The 20,461-nt window shown below is 39.7% G+C and overlaps 1 protein-coding gene across 3 annotated transcripts in view; it reads left to right on the forward strand.

Annotated features, from left to right (window-relative positions):
- The window catches only part of ARL13B (ADP ribosylation factor like GTPase 13B), a 94,553-nt gene that overhangs the window by 2,043 nt on the left and 72,049 nt on the right, over positions 1-20,461 (forward strand). The window contains exons 2-4 of one of the 3 annotated variants that reach the window (XM_062206700.1): positions 3,182-3,250; positions 5,293-5,458; positions 19,662-19,732. In XM_062206700.1, the coding sequence (XP_062062684.1) occupies positions 19,678-19,732 (55 nt within the window). In that variant the 5' untranslated portion in view covers positions 3,182-3,250; positions 5,293-5,458; positions 19,662-19,677. Of the gene's footprint in view, positions 1-3,181; positions 3,251-5,292; positions 5,459-5,747; positions 6,086-19,661; positions 19,733-20,461 lie in introns of those variants that run through there. The other 2 variants (XM_062206698.1, XM_062206697.1) reach the window with 2 other exon arrangements.

The raw sequence follows: 20,461 nt of genomic DNA on the forward strand, positions 1-20,461 counted from the left end.
GAAGAGGGGCAACCAGAACATAATCCGGCGCCCCAACCGGGACTAGAACCCCGGGGTGCTGGCGCGGCAAGCAGAGGATTAGCCTAGTGAGCCGCGGCACCGGCCAATAGTAAGGGTTTTTTAAAAGATTCATTTTGTGGCCGGTGCCGCGGCTCACTAGGCTAATCCTCCGCCTTGCGGCGCCGGCACACCAGGTTCTGGTCCCGGTCGGGGCGCCGATCCTGTCCCGGTTGCCCCTCTTCCAGGCCAGCTCTCTGCTGTGGCCAGGGAGTGCAATGGAGGATGGCCCAAGTCCTTGGGCCCTGCACCCCATGGGAGACCAGGAGAAGCACCTGGCTCCTGCCATTGGATCAGCGCGGTGTGCCGGCCGCAGTGTGCCAACCGCGGCGGCCATTGGAGGGTGAACCAACGGCAAAAAGGAAGACCTTTCTCTCTGTCTCTCTCTCTCTCACTGTCCACTCTGCATGTCAAAAAAAAAAAAAAAAAAGATTCATTTTGTTTGTTTGAAAAGTAGTTAGAGAGAGAGATCTTCCAACCACCGTTCCACTCCCCAAATGGCCATAGTGGCCAAGGCTGGGCCAGGCCGAAGCCAGAAGCCAGGAGGCAGGAGCTTCTTCCAGGATTTGAGCCATCCTCTGTGGCTTTCCTAGGTGCATTAGCGGGGATATGGATCAGAAGTGGAAACACTAGGACTCAAAACAGTGCCAATATGGGATGCTGGCGTTGTAGGCAGCAGCTTTACCTGGTATGGCAAAATGCTGGCCCCAAGAGTAAGTTTTCATAGTGTTAATGTAAGGATTTTCAGAGATAACATATACAGGCTAGCATTGTGGTACAGTGCCTGCAATGCCAGCATCCCCTGTGGGTGCCAGTTCAAGTTCCACTGGCTCCACTTCCAATCCAGCTCGTTGTTAATGCTCCTGGGAGAGCAGAGGCACAAAACTCTCTCTTTCTCTCTCTCTGTAACTCTGACTTTCAAATAAATAAATAAATCCTTTTTTTTAAAAAAAGAGACAACATATAAAGCCATTAGAATGAGTCAAATAGTACTACTCAACGAATATTTTAGTATTTATCTGGCCAAATGAAGTATCAGTTGATTTCCTTTGTGTCTGAGTGAAATTTGATAGGGCACTCATATTTCAAGGGTCTCTAGTTTTTTTTTTTGTTTTTTTGTTTTTTTTTTTTTTTTTTTGGTTCTGTGACTCAGCTGGATGGAAATCAATTGACACTAGAATCACCTTTCTGATGAAGAGCATGAGCTGCGGAATTCTCATTCACTTAGTAGAAGTTCAGTTTTCTTTCTCTGCCTTTCTAGGTCTGGCTGTTGAAAGAATTAAATTGATAGAAGAAAAATTACCAGGAGAAAACAATATTCAGTTACACATATACAAATGGGAGTCACAAAAATATGAGATTCAAGAAGGTGGCCAAATGATCCTGTTGCATATCATCCTGAGCTATCCAAAGAGATAGGGGTTTGAGGCTTCTGGAAACAGAGGCTGCAATTTAAGAGAAGGCAAGGGGAGGAAATGTAGGGACGGTCAATAAAATATTATTATGTAGATAATAAAAGTTAGCTCTCCTCCTGCTGCATATAGATACTTATATTTTTACTAAGGGAAATTTCCTTAATAAATGTAAATTTCCTCTACAAAAGAGAAAAAACTTGTGCTATATTTTAGGAAGTTGGGGAAAAATAAGGAGTGTTTTCTTCTGCTGGTTCTGGATTGTATTTAACTCAAAATAATACACAGGCCAAAGCAGCACATTTTGGAGTGGCACCCCCTCTGAACCTCCTCAACTCATTCAAAAACGAATTATTAAATATATCTATAAATCCACTGTCTTTTAAATTCCCTTCCTTTTTGGCTTGTCTGACAACACCAGGTCCAGGTCTATCTATTCACCACTTCATTCTCATCCCCACATGATTTAAATATAAATCCAATGCTAATCTCTACAGAATTGTTTGGGTTATAGTAAGCTAAATAATCATTAAGTACTATATTTAATTATAAAATATTGAAATGCATTTAGACCATGACTTTTTTTTTAAAGATTTATTTATTTGAAAGACAGTTACAGAGAGATGTAGAGCCAGAGAGAGAGAGAGAGGTCTTCCATTTGAATGGTTCACTCCTCAAATGACCACAACGGCCAGAGCTCAGCTGATCCAAAGCCAGGAGCCAGGAGCTTCTTCCGGGTCTCCCATAAAGTTGTGGGGGCCCAGGGAGTTGAGCCATTTTCTACTGCTTTCCCAGGCCATAGCAGAGAGCTGGATCGGAAGAGGAGCAGTGGGAACTCCAACCGGTGCCATATGGGATGGCAGCACTGCAGGTGGCGACTTTACCCACTATGCCACAGTGTCATCCCCAGACCATGACTTTTTTAAAAAAATATTTTCTTTATTTATTTGAAAGAGTTACAGAGGAGAGGCAGAGGCAGAAAGGGAGAGAGAGAGAGAAAGAGAGAGAGAGAGAGAGATCTTCCTATGGCTGGTTCACCCCCCAAATGGCTGCAAAAGCCAAGACCAGGAGCCAGGAGCCTCAGCTGGTCTCCAATGTGGGGCCAAAGCACTTAGGCCATCTCCTGCTGCTTTCCAGAAGTATTAGCAGAGATCTGGATTGGAAGTGGAGAAGCCAGGCTGGTGCTGCAGGTGGCGGTGGCTGCTTAGGCGCTGGCCCCCTAGGCCAATCTTTAAGATAAAAGCCCCATTTGGGAATCTGCACAACTTATGAGGAGGCATTAAGAGGAGAATAGCAACTTTGAGATCTCAAATTTTCTGAAGGAGGAAAATACGTCCAAAATCAGAATTCAATAATATTCATAAAATTATCTCAAATACAGAGATAAAAAATAGAAGTAGTATGAATACAAGAAGGCAGTGAAGGTGAAAGAAAAATCTTGCTCTTCTTAACTCTTCAATTGAAAATGAATATCTAGTACCACAAATATGCATTACAATGCCAGCAATAGTTGTCAATGCTGAAATTTGCATCCCACACTGTAATATTGAATTTGGAAAACCACCCCAAATAAATTTAATAATATATCTTTAGATAAAATTTTTAGTTTTTTTAAAGTGACTTTTTCCCTAAAGATCGGTTGATTTTGAAAGTCATAGTTTCAGAGACAGAGAGAGAGAGGGAGAACTTCCACGTGTTGTTTCACTCCCCAGATGGCCGTAATGTCCAGTGCTGCGCCAGGCCGAAGCCAGGACCCCAGGAGTTTCTTTCAGGTCTCCTAGGTGAGTGGCAGGGGCTCAAACCCTTGGACTGTTTTTCCTAGGAGCATTAGCATGGAGCTGGGCGGGAAGTAGAGCAGCGAGAACTGGAACCTGTGTCCAAAATATCAATATTGATCATGAAATGAAGGAGTGATAGCAGCAAAACTGTTTCATCATTCAGAATAAACTAGATTATACTGTGGTAACATAACCACAAATTTGCAGTGCTTTAGTATTTATTGCTTGCTCATAAAATGTCTACTACTGCATGTGTGAATAAATTTCCAAGAAACTGCCTTCCATATTTTGGCTCAGTATTCTATGCTGTTTGATTTAGTAGTTCAAAGTCAACATAGGCTTCCACAATTACCACTGAAAGGGAAGAGGAGAATTGCTAGGTAGCTTTTAAATGATTTCACCAAGAAGTGACATAGCATTTACATTTCATTGGACAAATCATGTCACATGGTACTCTTGATTTCAGGAGGGTGAGAATAACTGTCTCATCCATCTATAAGAACTAGAAATGGCTAACAGCATTTATGTCTACCACACCATTTATGATACTGAATAACGGAACCACCATAGTTAGCTAAGTGACTGACTATATGTTGACTCTAAAAATGTACAGTTGGTGTTGAGCATACTCACATTTTTAGAAAAATGGATATAGTTCCAGAAATGCTCAAGGAAATGTCACATAGTATGACTTTCAAGGCTCAGATGTAATAATTAAATTCTCCAAAGCTACATGTTCTTAAAAAGCAGTGGATAAAGGAAGATCTTAGAAACTATGTTTAGGAAGCCAGAGGAAGTCTGGCCAAGGAGATAAGGGAACCAGGATAGTGCATAATTGTGGAAGGCCAAGGCAGGGCCAGAGTTTTAGAAGAATTAACTGTATTAAAGGTATTAAATGATGCAAAATTAAAGAGAACTGATTGGTAAAGAGGAAGAGATGTTATATCACAAAATATGTTTAGAGTAGGTTGATGGGACAGAAGCCTAATCATAGTAAATAGATAAAATAATGATAATCAACAATAGAGCTTTTTATGGTTTGAAAGCCACTAGTTTAGGAAAGTTTGTTGTGAAAGCAATGAGTAGGGACAGTAGTAAAATGGCTTGTAATTAAGGGAGAATTGTGGTTTCATCTTGCCTAGCCCTCCTATTCCCTTACCAAGGAGACTGTAGGTAGGAGAATATGTGTATTAAATGTTTACAGGATAGGTTACACTAAACTACAAAATCTGTTATTATTTATTAGAGATAGCACTTGAGCTTTATTTCTCTTATTTCATCATTTAGAAACCCTATATTTTATTTTAAAGTGCAGGATTAGCATCCCTGCAAAAGTATTTGGGCTCTCATGTTACAGATGGGTTACAGAGATTCAGAGACAGTAAGTTGTATATATGTAAGTAAGTTTATATATGAGTTTGAATTAGGGTTGCATGAGTTTGTAAAGGACAGAGAATAATTTAAAACCTACATCAATCTTAGTTCCAAACCATTATTTTCCCTTGGTTACACAAGAATTCCCACTGGGAAAATATATAATTAAGAGTAGAAACTGAATATGAACACGTAGGTTCCTACATTTAATGAGTGCTTTTCTATAGGGATGTACTTGTTATATTTCTCTCCAAAGATTATAAATACAAATCCAGATACTAAGTACCTCTTTTCAAAAGTAAAACATTACACAACAAACGATTATATCACCATCTCCATCTTGCAGAAATCAGTAGCCAGCAACCTATGTATCTAAAAATCCTGGAATGAACACCTATCAAAATGCTCACCCTAGTTATTTTTGGTTGGTGAATCTAAGATATTTTTCTCACCTTGGTCCTTTCAATGTTTTTCACATTTTCTATAAGTAATACATATTTCTTTTGTCACCATAATCCTACTACAACAAATAGCAAACAATTTCATTTCACGTTTTATGTGACAGTAACTGCAGGTTAAAATGTCACTGTCATTTGAATTATTAAGATATTTTAGCAAATGAGTTTTTCCTTTGCCCGTAACTTATAATTGTCTCTGCATTGTTTCTGTAGTTGTGCAGGCGGAGTCTGCCAGAACCCCAATAGGTCCCCACGCCTACTGCATAAAACAAAGCAGAACAAAATCCCATGCACAGTAAGAGCCATCTCTGGATCTCGGTTGGGGATATTTGAGACAAAATCAGAGGAGCATCCTCGGTTCGCAACACATTTTGGACAGGTACAAAGCCTTGCCTAAGATCTGACCAGGACCTCTCAGTTTATATCTGGACGCTTCGGTTGCCTAGTTACGAGAACCATTTTCCCCCTAGCTCCGCCTTTTTTTCCTGGACCACTCCCCTGTCCCTGTCTCTTCTCTCGGTCGGGGGCGGGGAACCGGGCCCATTCAGCCACTCAGAGGCCCCCGCTGCGGGACCTCAATCAATGATTGGAGAATTCCTATGTGGGCGGAGCTTGGGGGAGGGCCTTCCGCGCCTCGGCGGAACGTCAGCACGTCGACGCGGGGCTTTTCTCCAGCCAGGTCCCGCTAGCCCTGCTAGGGTGTATCTCCGCCCTTCTCCCCGCGGTAGCTCGGCTAGGAGGACAGTTGCCGCCCGCTCGCGGGCCAAAGCAGTTCGCGGGGCTTTGTGATCCTAACGGCCGCCGTCACTTCACCCTCGGCTTCTTCGGGCCTGCTCGCCTGAGGGGCGCCTTGGAGAGGCGGAGGCCCCCGGGACACGGCCCGGGGTGGCCTGCAGCCCATCCCCGCTCAGGGCTCGGATGGGAGGTGACGGGAGGAGCGACCTGGGATGTTCAGTCTGATGGCTAATTGCTGCGGCTGGTACAAGCGGTGGCGGGAGCCCGTCAGGTAGGCTGGAGCCGGCTGTCCCGGCGCAGTCCAGGGGATGAGGACAGTTGCGCCCCAGGGGCTGGCTGGGGCCCCGCCTCTGCGCCGGGGGACTCCTCTCCTAGCCGCGGAAGATGCTTGGGTTCCCAGTTTGGTCCCGGGAGGAAGAGTGGAAGACACAGCCTTTAAGTTCTCATCCACAGTGCTTATCGTTGTTAGGTTTTACATAGGATTGAATTTCTTTAAAAGTTGTGGAGTGTGTGTATGTGTATGGACTTGGAAAACGATTTGTGGTGTATTTTTCTCTGAAGCTTTGGTAATGGAAATTTTTTGAAAGGAGACAGACACTCATGGGATGTATTTTCTCGAGATCCACACATCGCATTCTCTGTCTCTGTCTGTCTCTCTGTCTCTGTCTCTGTCTCTCTCTCTCACACACACACTATTTTGTTTGAGGACCCAGGTTTGAAATCTGGCTCCACTACTTAACAATTACATGACTCAATTTTTGCTCCACCTTCCTCATACATTAAAGGAGGGTGATAATATCTGTGTCTTTGAAGTGTTGTATTCAGTAAGTGATGGATAGCATTTTCTTTATTGCAGCTTCAGTTTTCATATGGACTTTAAAGCCTTCACATTGAAAGGGTCCACTTTTTAACATTTCATTTTGGAGTGCTAGCTGTATTGATATTCAGTTCCTGTTTCTTTGTGGTCCCTTTAACAAGTATTTAAGAATATGCCATGTGCCAAGAACTGTGTTGGGAAGAGTGAAAATGATGGTTTTAAAACAGGGATCCAACCTATAAGGAAATGAGTTCGTTTCTCCTAACAAATAATGTTAACTTTTTTATAGTTTTCTGAAATTAGCCAAGGATAAAATACAGCAAAGTTTCAAAATCTTAACATTTCAAATATAGTATTTGAAGTACCATAAGGATGATAAGGATGAACTGTGTTTTAAAGAAATGGTTCCGGAAAACAACCCTTACACAAAATACATTTCAGAAAAAAGTTTGCTTTAAAACAAATCTCTTGAAAACTTTTTCACCATCATTAACTCTTAACTGGATTTGTATGGTTTAAACATAAGTGATATGATTGATTTTTTAGAGATTTATCTTATTTATTTGAGTTACAGAGAGAGGAAGAGACAGAGAGGGATGACTTTCATCCACTGGTTCACTTCCCAGATGGCTGCAATGGCTGGAGCTGAGCTGATCTGAAGCCAGGAGTCCGGAGCCAGGAGTTTCTTCTGGGTCTCCCACATGGGTGCAGGGGCCCAAGCACTTGTGTTATCCTTTGCTGTTTTCTCAAGCACATTAGCAGTGAGCTGGATTGGAAGTGGAGCAGCCGGGACTTGAACCAGTGATCATATGGGATGCTGGTGCTGCAGGCTGGGACTTTAACCCACTGCATCACTGCGCCAACCCCGATATGATTGACTCTTATGAGTCAAAGATACATTTCTGGGTGTGTAGACTGATTTATTCTAATCATATTCTGGTCTGGTTTCAGAGTCTCTTACTAAGACTTGAAGGTTATTCATAATAGGTGGCTCCTTATGTTTCTCTCTGTGTCTGCTTTAAAAAATGTATTTGATTTTTATGAAGGTATTTTTACATATAGCCTTTCAACTAAAGATATCCAAAGTTGTAATTCAAAGAAGGAATTTTCAATTTATCTCATCGCCATTAGTCTTCACTTCTCTTAGCCATGTAGTATGTCTCTGGAATGATTTGTTTAAAGAAAAGGTAGAGTTTGGAGGAAGGTGAATGTATTGATTTCCAAGTCGAACAGACAATTGAATTTTGTTTGTAAAGCAGAATCGAAATTCAACTTTGTAACTCAGACTATATTTCCTTCTTTAGTAAGCATTGTCTAAATCTATGCTGTTTAGTAGGCTAGCACATAGCTACAAGTGGCTATTCAGCATTTAAAAAGTGAATAATCCAAGTTGGCATGCTAGAAATATGTAATTCACATGAGTAATTTAATTATCCTTTAATAATAAACATCCTTAAATAAATAATATTAGCAAGTAGTTTCATTTGTTTTACTGGAATAAATTAGAGGCAAGCAGGCTGATTTTATGCATTTATGATGGTCTGTAATCTTTCAAAAAGTTGTCTCTCAGTATTTTTTTTTTTTGACAGGCAGATTTAGACAGTGAGAGAGAAAGAGACAGAGAGAAAAGAACTTCCTTTCTGTTGGCTCACCCCCCAAATGGCTGCTACGTCTGGCACGCTGCGCTAATCTGAAGCCAGGAGCCAGGTGCTTCCTCCCGGTCTCCCATGCGGGTGCAGGGCCCAAGCACTTGGGCCATCCTCCACTGCCTTCCTGGGCCACAGCAGAGAGCTGGACTGGAAGAAGGGCAACCGGGACAGAATCCGGTGCCCCAACCGGGACTAGAACCAGGGGTGCCACTGCCGCAGGTGGAGGATTAGCCAAGTGAGCCGCAGTGCTGGCCATCTCTGAGTATTAATTTTATGTTTAACATACCATTTTTTAACTTTTAGTTGTGCTATTGTTTATTGGGATTCCCCCTCATGTTTTATGAAGACATGTTTGCAAATGTATGATGGTTATTAATGTACTGTGTTATGAGTTTCCATTCTGACTTCTCTGTTCTGTAGTCTTTCTGTTTACCTACCTTTCTTCACTTAGATACTCTTTCAATGAGCACGTTATTCTATAGATTGGGTTCAGGGTTTCAATTCATGTGATAAAGGTAAGGCCAGAGTTAGAAATCAAACATAAAGCACCATCTAGGTTTGTAGTCAGGACAGGATGATAGGCATTTCAGGAACCTAGCCAGTGCTCAAACCATACCTGCTATTGTTAACTACAAGTCAGAACCTGAACATAGGCTTTTAAGCTATGTAAATTAAACTTGAATAGACTGTAATGCTAGACTGCCAGACAAGTAGCTTACCCCAATAGGAGCAGTGCAGTGTAGTGGGCTTTTTCTTTTTCTTCTTCTTCTTTTTTTTTTTTTTTCTTTGAAAGGCAGAGGAACAGAGGGAAAGAGTGGGAGAGGGAGATAGCTGCCATCCACTGATTCATTCTCCAAATGGCCACAAACAGCCATGGCTGGGCCAGGCTGAAGACAGAAGCTAGGAACTCTACATGATGGCAAGGACCCAAGTAACTGAACCATCATCTTCTGCCTTTCCAGGTGCATTAGCAGGAAGCTGTACCAAAAGTAGAGCAGCTTGGCCTTGAACCATCACTGTGGTATGGGATGCCAGTATCACAAGTGGCAGCTTAATCTGCTTTGCCGCAGCTCTGAAACAGTAAAATATTCTGTTGCTTTTTTTTTTTTTTAACATTTTGAGACAATAGTACAGTGATAAAAATTATGAAATTACTTTTGGTATAATGCTGTTAGCTAAACCATAGACTTTATTCTCAGCTTACCAGTTTTTTCAACTAATGTCCTTTTTTCTCTCCAGAATCTAATCTAGGATCCTGTCTTACATTTGCCATGTCTCTTTAGTCTCTCCCAATCTGTGACAGTTCTTCAGTCTTTCCTTGTCTTGCTTGTTTTCAAGATACCCCTCAATTTGTCTGTCTGATAACTTTCTTCTGATTTGACCAAGGTGTCATATTCGTGAGAAGAATACCTAAGAGGCGATGTGTCCTTTACAGTACAAGGGAAATGATGCTGATGTGTGATGTTAACCTTGATCATTTGGTTAAAGTGGCATTTGCTAGGTTTTTCAATATAGTGTTTGAGTCAAGTTGATTTGAGTGTGAATCCTAGCAGTTTGATATTTTTCCCTCTGTCAAATGCTGATCATTTCTCTATGGGAGCATTTTGAAAGACAAAAGTTTATTATTTAAGTACATGATGCTTGGCTTATATCTGTCACTCATTAAATGTTATTTCTGATCCTAGGAAGCAAGTATGAATTAGTGCTTTACTCTGCTCAATTCATATTTTATTTTCTTTTTAAGATTTATTCATTATATTTGAAAGGCAAAATTATGGAAAGAGTGAGAGAGATTTTTCATCCCCTTATTCCTTCCCCTAACAGCCACAATGGCGGGGGCTATACTTGGCTGAAGACAGGAGCCAGAAACTCTATCCAGGTCTCCCACGCAGCTGGGAAGACAGCTGAAAAGCTGTCTTCACTGGCCAATTATCAGGGAGCTGCCGAGACTTGAACCAGTTCTCTGATACAGGATACCTACATCACAAGCAGCAGCCTAACCTGCTAAGCAACAACAGTGGCCCCTCATATTTTTTTTTTTTTATCATTATAGCTACCCTTCCCTTTTTCCTTTCCTGTCTTGGTGAAGGAAGGTTCATTTTCCTTTCCAAAATTAATTCTTTTAACTGTGCTGTATGTTGCTTCCTCCTTTCAGTTGTGAAGCATTCAGCTCATCCTAAAGTATAAAAGCCAGTGACCACGAGAGAACTTTTGAGATTCAAGAATAAACTTAAACTTTTATCTGAAAATATATTATTCAGGTTTACTGTCAAGTATACAAAATCTCTCTGTCTTCAGAGCTTTTCTTGTATTCCTTTTTTAGGATGTAAACATGGTAGGGCCTGTTATTATGGCACAGTGGGTTAAGCTGCCACCTGTCATGCTGGTATCCCATATAAGCAGTGGTTCAAGTCCTGGCTGCTCCACTTCTGATCCAGCTCCCTGCTAACACACCTGGGAAAGCAGTGGAAGATGGCCCAAATGGTTGGGTGCCTGCTACCCATGAGGAAGACTCAGATGAACTTCAGGCTCCTGGCTTTGGCCTGCCCAAGCCCCAATTGCCCTTTAGTCCTCAATCGTAACACATCCAAAATTGAGCTTGTATCTTCTCTCATTTCCATACCACATGTCCCTGTTGTTTCTTTTGTATTTCTTAGTAGTGAATTAGTTCAGTTTTACTAAAATTAGTCAATTTTACCCAAATCAGAAGCTGGGGTAATCCTAGATGCCTGTTTGTGCTTTGGGTTTTCCTACATCAGCAGGTCTTTTGCAGCAGGTCATTTTGTTTCTACCTGCTTAATACAGTAGCAAGATATACATCTTTTCTTCTCTTTTTTTAGAAAACTTTTATTTAATAAATTTCAAAAGTAAAACTTTTGGATTATAGCGGTTTTTCCCCCCATAACCACTCTCCTACCCGCCAACCATCTCATCTACTCCCTCTCCCATCCCATTCTTCATTAGGATTTATTTTTAACTAGCAAGATATACATTCTAAGACTACCAATGGATGCCTGAAACTACAGGTAGTACCAAACTCAGCATTTTTTTCCTATATATAAGTGCCAATTATAAAGTTTAATGTATATACGAGGCATAGTAAGTAACAAAGTGATAACTGATAATAGAACAATTAGAAATACTAATCTAGACTGTAATAAAGTTGCTACCATCACTACTCTTGAGTTTTGGGGGCCATTTTTAAATAAAATAAGTGTTACTTAAGCATTGAAATACAGTCTATTAACTGAGAAGTCTGGTGACCAGCGCGCAGGTAACATATACAGCATGCGTGTGCTGATCAGAAGGATGACTCATACCCTAGGCAAGATTTCCTTGCACTCCTCAAAACAGTGCATAATTTAAAGATAATTAACTGAATATTTCTAGAAATTTCTGCGTTTATTTCCATAATGAACTTGAGGACTGGTAACTGAAACCATGGAAAGCAAGGCTACATAAGGAGAAACCATTATAACTTCTAAATGTCTTCCTCTATTTCCATCCTCCTACATTGTTTTTTTCTGTTTTAGATTGGGTTTTTATTAATTTTCTCTCACATTTCTCTCACAGACTTCCATACTACTCTCAGTGCCCTTTTTGGTATACAACTGATTTTACATTTTTATTTATTTTAAACAGTTACAGAGAGAGAGAGAGAGAGATCCATCTTCCATTCTCTGAGAGAGAGAGAGAGAGAGAGAGAGAGAGAAAGAGAGATCGATCTTCCATTCTCTGGCTTACTCCCAAAATGGCCATAACTACCAGGACTGGGCAGACTGAAGCCAGGAGCTTGGAGCTTCTTCTTGGTATCTTACTTGGGAGCAGAGCCCTAAACACTTAAGCCATCTTCTTCTGCTTTCCCAGGCACATTAGCGGGGAACTGGATTGGAAGTATAGCAGCTGGGACACAAGCTGGCGTCCATATAGGATGTAGGCACTGCAGGTGGTGGCTGTACCTGCTATGTCACAGTGCCCTGGTTTTACATTTTTAATACTTTCTAATTGCCTTAATGGTAATACTAAACTTCTTGCAGTATATTCATGATTTGTCCTCAGCCTGGGTGTTTGGACTCTCTTCTCCTCTGGTCATGCCAGATATGGGTTACTAAATTCTCTGGACCCTCCATTCTTACTTGGAATGAGCCTCTCCTCTTTGGAATGCCCCTAATCAGACTTCAAATCTCTGTTGGGAGATTCACCCATTCTGGAAACCTTATGTGAAACAAGCAGCATTCTTTACTCTTTCTTTGTGTTTCCTTAGCACAGTGTTTTTGTCTGCACTTACCCATGAATTATAATGAAATGTTTAGGCAACCATGCGATGGGCCTCCTAGAATGTCTTCAGGACAGGAACTGTTGTTACTTAAACAACATTTAAAAGTGATGGATGTGAACATGGAAAGCACAGTTCAGCTGAATTACCCATAATCTCACCCCCCAAGAGATGATCACTATTCCTATTTTGATGTAGGATCTCATATTCATATAAAATTTTAGAATGATGACATAATACTATACTGTTTTATTACTTCTTTTTATTTCTTTAATGCATCTTAATATCTTTCTGTTACATTATACATTTTTCTTCAGCATCTTTTTAATAGCAGCAGAGTAGGGTGTTGTATCTATTTACAAAGTGTATTTAATCATTCCTCTGTTATTAAATATTTAGTGTGTTTAAACATTTTCACTTGTTACCGGTAATGCTTTGGTGATAATCCTTGTATGTTTGGAATATTTGGAAGAATATAATATTTGGAAAGGGAATTCTAATTCAAATGGTGTAGAAAATTTCAGGTGATTGATACTGTTAGTATGATTAATTGGAGGACCATTAGACTGAGGTGGTCCAGCGCCTCAGTATAAATGATAACCCAACTCAATATAAATGGTAAAATGAAACAGTCTTGACCAATCAAAAACTGCCAACTAACCTCCACCTTTGGACTTTCCATTTGAACTGAGGGCAGAATGACAGAGAGAGAAAGAAAGAGAGAGAGAAAGATCTTCCATTAGTTGGTTTATTCCTCAAATTCCTGCAATTGTCAGGGCTGGGCCAGACCAAACCTAGTAGCCTGAAACGCCATGTGAGTGGTGGCAGGGGCTCAAGGACTTGATCCATTGTTTGCTGCATCTCAGTCACATTAGCAGGAAGATGAAGAGGAAATGGTGCATCTGGGACTCAAACTGCCACTCCAATATGGGGAGCAAGCATTGCAAACTGCAGCTTAACCAGTTGAGGCACAGTATCTACCTGCCTTGCTTTTTTAAAAAATGAATTTTTTTTAATATTCATTAACTTATTTATTTGAAAGGCTGAGTGACAGAAAGGAGAGAGAGAGGGAGGTCTTTCATCTGCTGGTTCAGTCCCCAAATAGCTTACTCCTACTAGCATATATAAAAGTGCTTTTTTTTTATTTAAAAAATGAAATACTGTCCAGGTTATAGGATAACCTGATGTCTGCTTTCAGTTTCTTCTTGGTTACGGCTAACAAAAATGTTTTTTCCTTGGACGTTTGTGTTTCTGTTTGGAAACTGTCCATTGACTTTCTTTCTGATTTTTCTATTGAGGCTGATACATTTTCTCATTGAATTTTAAAAAAGATTTTAAGTGTTTATAGTAATAGCCATTTCTTGTGGAAAATGTTGCAGATATTTTTCTTATACATAATTTTAAAATTTTTGTGGTTTTTGAAGTATAGACATTTCAATTTGCTAATTCATATACTATCTCCCTTTCCATGTAATGTTTAGAAAGTTCTTCAGCATTACAAGATTATATTCACCTATACTTTTCTCTAGTACTTTACCATTTTAATTTTTAACATTTAAATATTTTTTGCAGTTTATTTTGTGTTTAGGAAGCAGCCTTCATCCTGGGTACAGAACACATGGTGTGTCTTGATTTGTATGGACTGTGTAATAAGTCCTCACTCTTCTTTATTATCGTCTGCATACTTTGAGCTTTTGTTGTTTATATGTAGCATCATGTTATGAAAATAGTACATATAAAATATAGTGTTACAATAGGAAAAAGTCGTAAGACGATTTCCAAGATTTTTAGCTAAAGTCAGGCAAGAGAATTTAGGAAGGGGTCTGATTTTGCGTTTAGAAGAAATGTGTGCACCCTAAGCTTTCTATGAGCATAATTTCGGGAATGGTCCACCTAAGAAAGAAGAAAAGACCAATTCAAAGTTTTAAAAAAGTGACAAAGAGGGTTATAATATGGGTGTACTTAAAATTAAGTTTGTGGAAATCAAATTGTATCTTGTACCTGAATGCCTGAGTTTAATTCCTGGCTCCATCTCCTATTCCAGCTCCCTGCCAGTGCAGATCTTAGGAGGCGGTGGTGCTGACCCAAGTAGTTGGGTTCCTGTCACCCATGTGGGAGACTTGGGGATTACTTTCCCATCTCTTGGCTCAAACCCCATCCCCAGCCCACACAAGGAGTAAATTACATGGGAGCTCCCTCTCTCTCAAACAATAAATAAAAATATAAGATTAGTTTAATTTTGAAAGTGAAATTTTTGAAATTCATGAATGCACAAATCTTCAAAAAGTTCATAAAAAATGTCAAACATTAGGGCCGGCTTTGTGGCACAGAGGTACAAGCTGCTGCTTTTGATTCCAGCATCACATATCAAAGTGTCTGTTTGGATCTTGCTCTGCTTCTGATCCAGCTCCCTGTTAATGCACCTGCGAAAGCTGCAGAAGATGGCCCAGATAATTGGACCCCTGCCACCCACACAGGAGACCCAGTTGAAATTCTGGGCTTGTAGCTTTGGCCTGGCCTAACCCTGGCCATTGTGGCCATTTGGGGGAATGAAATAGCTGACAGAGATCTCTCTTTGTCTCTCCCCTTCTCTGTCACTCTTTCATATGAATAAATAAGTAAACAAATTTTCATTAAAAATGCATGCCATGAAAAAACTATCCATGGATGATGAAAATTTTTTCATCAAAGTAGACATCTTTTAATTTCATTTCTCCATGAGTTATTTGATGTACCTTTGTATAAAATAATGAAAAAATATTTTTACCATTATTTTATTGAAAACTGTAACAAGTACCCATGTGTTGCCTACCTAGATTTTACAAATATTAACCTTTAATCATCACATTTCAGTCGTTTAAAGAAATAGGTAACAAATCCTTGTAGCTTTCTGCCCTCTGTTCATCTCCTACCATCTCTCCCCAGAGGCAACCACTTGTCTGGATAATTTCTTGCTGGTTTGTGTTTTTCAGCATCACAATTCAGTCCATAAAAACTTTATTTCCATTTTATTAGTAAATTATTCACTATGGCCAAGTCTAAGAGACTTGAAGGCAAACTGAGCAGGTGATTCAGGGCTTCCTATTCAGTCATGTTGTTGTCTAGGAAAGCATACTGTAAGGTGGTATGTCATCTCTGCTATGGAGTTTTTACTGGAGGAATAGTTAGCTGCCTAATACCAGCTTTCTTGTTGATAACTGTAAATCTAGACCATTTATAGAAATTGCTGAGTTCTTAATTACCTAATTAAGCTGTACACACAGATTAGCAAGGATTATCTAATGTGCTACATGCTGAACTGCAGTGTTTTACTTTTTATCCTTGTAGTGTTTGTTTATATATGGTAAGAATTGTATAATTTTAGGATAATAAAGAACCTAGAGACATTTTCATTCCATGTCTCTAAATTTTAAAGATGAAAAACCTACAGTAAGAATTTGACTTCATCAAGGCTTCAGAGCTAGGATATGACCCAAATTTGGTTCTTTTACTACTTATTAGTACTCAGTAAATTTAGATAATGATTTTGATATAACATTGGGCTAGGCTCTATAGTCTAAATTAAAATGCCAAAATAATAGTTTCTTTTAGAATTTTTTATTTTTAAATTTTTTTCACATTTACACAATAATCATACAAATGTTGCCAAGTTCCTTTTCATATATATTCATTTGTTTTTTGGAGGGATTTATATAGGTATTGGTGTTAAAATTTAGACCTTGCTTCTTCCTGTAGTTTTAAATATTGCTTTTTAGTGTTTTTAGTGATACCTTGATGAAAACAAGTCAGTCTACCTTGCTGATTTTCTCTGTGTGTAAAAGTATGAGTAAATATTAGGATAAACAGAATGGTTCAAGTAATTATTATTGCTTTTATAGACCATTATAGTTGTACTTCCCAGTGGAATCTGCTGTGCATTCAATTCCTACTAACAGTGAAACCCCTAGTACTTGTACCTGCTTTTCTTGCAGAGATAGTGTGATGATAATTAACTTTGAACTATCAAGACTTGCTATATAGATCAGAAGCATTGGCTATTGCAGGGTTGAGAAAAACAGAGACCATTTTAAATCTGAGATGTATAATTTCAGGTAGTTTATCACGAAGATAATTTTATAAATTTTTTTAGTCTATGATCATTTTTTTTAAAAAAAGCTTTTTTTTAAGACATTTATTTATTTATTTTAATTTTATTTGAAAAAGAGAGAGAGAGGAAGACTGAAACCAGGAGCCCAGAACTCCATCAAGATCTCTTTCATGGGTGGTAGGGACCTAAGTACTTGAGCACTCATTTACTGCCTCACAGGGTATGCATTATCAGGAAGCTGGATTGGAAGGTGAGGACCTGGAACTTCAACCAGATACTTTGATATGGGATGTGGCCATTGCAAGTAGCAACTTAACCACTGCATCAAATTCCTGTCCATTATTCTTCATTTTACCCTTCTGAATACTGTTCTCAGTACTGCTGTTTCTTTGTTCTTATTTTTTACCTAATAACAACTTGTTGTTTTCTTCAGTGGTCCTTGGAGTTCTATTCTCCACTGCCTCTTGACTCTTCTCTCTCTCATGATTTCCCTGGGCTGTTTCATCTCATTCCCGTTGTTTTAATTGCCATTTAGATGAGTCATAAGTCCAGTTGAGATCTCTTTCCTGGCACCAGACTCCAACTATGGAACCAATACTCCTGACAGATTAACTTTTTAGTTTTTAAATTTTTTTAAATTTTTTTTATTTTTGACAGGCAGAGTGGACAGTGAGAGAGAGAGAGACAGAGAGAAAGGTCTTCCTTTTGCCGTTGGTTCACCCTCCAATGGCTGCCGCGGCAGGCGCGCTGCGGCGGGCGCACCGCGCTGATCCGATGGCAGGAGCCAGGTGCTTTTCCTGGTCTCCCATGGGGTGCAGGACCCAAGAACTTGGGCCATCCTCCACTGCACTCCCTGGCCACAGCAGAGAGCTGGCCTGGAAGAGGGTCAACCAGGACAGGATCGGTGCCCCAACCGGGACTAGAACCCGGTGTGCCGGCGCCGCAAGGCGGAGGATTAGCCTAGTGAGCCAAGGCGCCGGCCCTTTTTTTTTTTTTTTTTACATTTATTTAGTTGAAAGGGAGAGTGACAGAGCAAGAGAAAGAGAGTTCTTTCATCTACTAGTTCACTCCCAAATATTTTTGTGCACAATAGCCAGGACCAGGAGCCTAGAACTCCATCTGTGTCTCCCATATGGGTAGTAGAGGCCCAGATGGTTGAATCGTCTTCCACTTTCTTCCCAGGCTCAGTAGCAGGAGTCTGGATTGGAAGCAGAGCAGCCAAGACTTGAACTGATGCTCCATTATGGGATGAATGCTAATGAACTGCATTTGCATCAGTTATTCTCTCTTGCCTCAGATACATGTGTTTCTAACTCCCTCCCTTAAGGCCTGACTCAGATTTTACCTTCTGAATGAGACCTTCCCTGATCACCCTCAATAAAATGGTCTCATTTCCCAACCTCACTCCTCCCATTTATTCTACTCTATTCTTCCTTGTATTCGCATTACTTAGTCTTCTAACATACTGTATAACTTACTCTTGATTTATTTGTTACAATTTTATTGTTTGTCTATTGTCACTAAAATGTAAGCTTATAACACAGGAATTTTGGATTTTTACTTCTTTATAATGTGTATTGTTTTCATTAGGGTTGTTTCATGAGGGAAGGGTTCTCCCCATCTTTTCCAAGTAAAACTACAGCTTTTTGAGTACTGTAGATTTCAGGAGTGGTATTTCTGTCCCTCAGTCACAGAAAGGGGGGATCTGTGTGTTTTTGTTTGTATTTTGTTGTGGTGATGGTTGATTTATAATCAGATGGATCTCAAGTACCTAGAACACTGGTGTGTGGCGTCGAACAGTCAGTGATTATTTGTTTAATATATGACCAATTTGACTTTTGCAAGAGAGCTGGTTCTTTGTCAGCTTGAGGTCCACAACTGGACTGCCTCATGCCCTCACCTCTGTCTTTTCTCTTTGTTATGTGAACTCTTTGAATACATCTGGAATTTTTTTTAGCAAGTCCAGGTCCAAGAGAGCCAGCTCTAGGAACATTAAAGAACACCTTTACTGTCCTTTCACTTTTAACTCCTTTAGATGATTGCTCATGAGGAATCACTGTCCTTGGCAGAAACCCTGACTCTGTCCCACAGGACTGAGGCCCTACCCTGTGGTCTTAACATGGCAGCTGTGTTAAGCTGTGGCTCTGTGTTCCCAAGGCAGTCCTCATTCCCAAATCCATGGTGGTAACGGAGTGTCTCACCTTTTACCTTGTGCAAAGGTTAAGCTTGGAACAGAAATGAGCTATAGTGGTAAACTGAATCAGACAATTAATAGGACCAGTATAATAGGTTTTTTTTTTTTTTTTTTTAATTTCCCAAGTTTAAGACATTCTTAGGAGTTGGTGAATTAGGTTCTGATTCTTACTCTGTAACTGAATTCTATTGTGACTGGCAAAGTATTTAATTTATTTGGGCTTATGTTTCTTTAGTTGTAAAATTGAACTAGATTATATATAATTTTGGCTGCATGGAGCTTAGGTATGTCATCAGAAACATTTTATGCTTCATATTATAGGAACACTTTCAAAATGTTATCATTTAAGTTAATGATCATGCTATACTATATTTAATATTTTATGTTTCATAATTTGCTGCATAACTAAGAACAGTTGAGCCTAGAGAAATTATTTGCTTATATACTTACATAAATCAGCTGATCAATTATAATCCATAGAATTAAAAAATAAATCAAGTCACTCTGAATAACTCAGAGAGTTAGACTCTGTGTTCCTCTTTTTCCTTCTTTCTTCTTCGGCTTATTTCTTCTCTAGCCTTTGGATTATATGTGTACAATTTTACTTTATGTGCTTAGGAAATAGAAGTATGATGTTTTAAAGGTATTTTTTGTGAATTTTACTTTCAGATCTTTATTTTGTTTATTTTTCCTCTAGTATCCAGCAGATTATCTTATAAATAGTAGGTGCTCTTTAAATGTTGCTTGTAAGAATGCATTTGCTTTTATTTTCCTTACTGCTAAATCAACCAAGAAAGTGACTTTTAAATTTCTATTATTTTAAGAAAAGTGACTCTTGTGATGGTCGGACTTGATAATGCTGGTAAAACGGCAACAGCAAAGGGAATCCAAGGAGGTAAGCTAAAAATATTTATGTATCTTCTGAACTCTGTTAAATTATTCTGAATTATTTTCTTATGTATATTATATTGCTTTATTACATATTAATTGAATATGGATAATGTGTCCTTGACTACTTTATATCTTAATATACTTGTGACCAATATGGTGACTAGGACATATCTTAATTTTGCCAGTGTATCATCATGGAGTAGATGCACAGGTATGGAGGTTATAGGGGCTTGTTGATTAGCAAGGACAACAGAAAGGAAAAAAGTAAAAAATAAATTAATAAATAAAATAACTACCCTTACTTTTTTTTTTTTTTTTTTTAAATTTTTGACAGGCAGAGTGGACAGTAGAGGGAGATAGAGAGAAAGGTCTTCCTTTTTGCTGTTGGTTCACCCTCCAATGGCCGCCGCAGTAGGCGCGCTGTGGCCGGCGCACCGCGCTGTTTCGATGGCAGGAGCCAGGTGCTTCTCCTGGTCTCCCATGGGGTGCAGGGCCCAAGGACTTGGGCCATCCTCCACTGCACTCCCTGGCCACAGCAGAGAGCTGGACTGGAAGAGGGGCAACTGGGACAGGATCGGTGCCCCGACCGGGACTAGAACCCGGTGTGCTGGCGCCGCAAGGCGGAGGATTAGCCTGTTAAGCCACGGCGCCGGCTAACTACCCTTACTTTTAAGAATACCCATCTTGTACATAATTTTTTTGGCTAGTACTTATTATGTCTATGCCTAGATTT

Source organism: Lepus europaeus, chromosome 2 (assembly GCF_033115175.1).
Source record: "Lepus europaeus isolate LE1 chromosome 2, mLepTim1.pri, whole genome shotgun sequence".
NCBI lineage: Eukaryota > Metazoa > Chordata > Mammalia > Lagomorpha > Leporidae > Lepus > Lepus europaeus.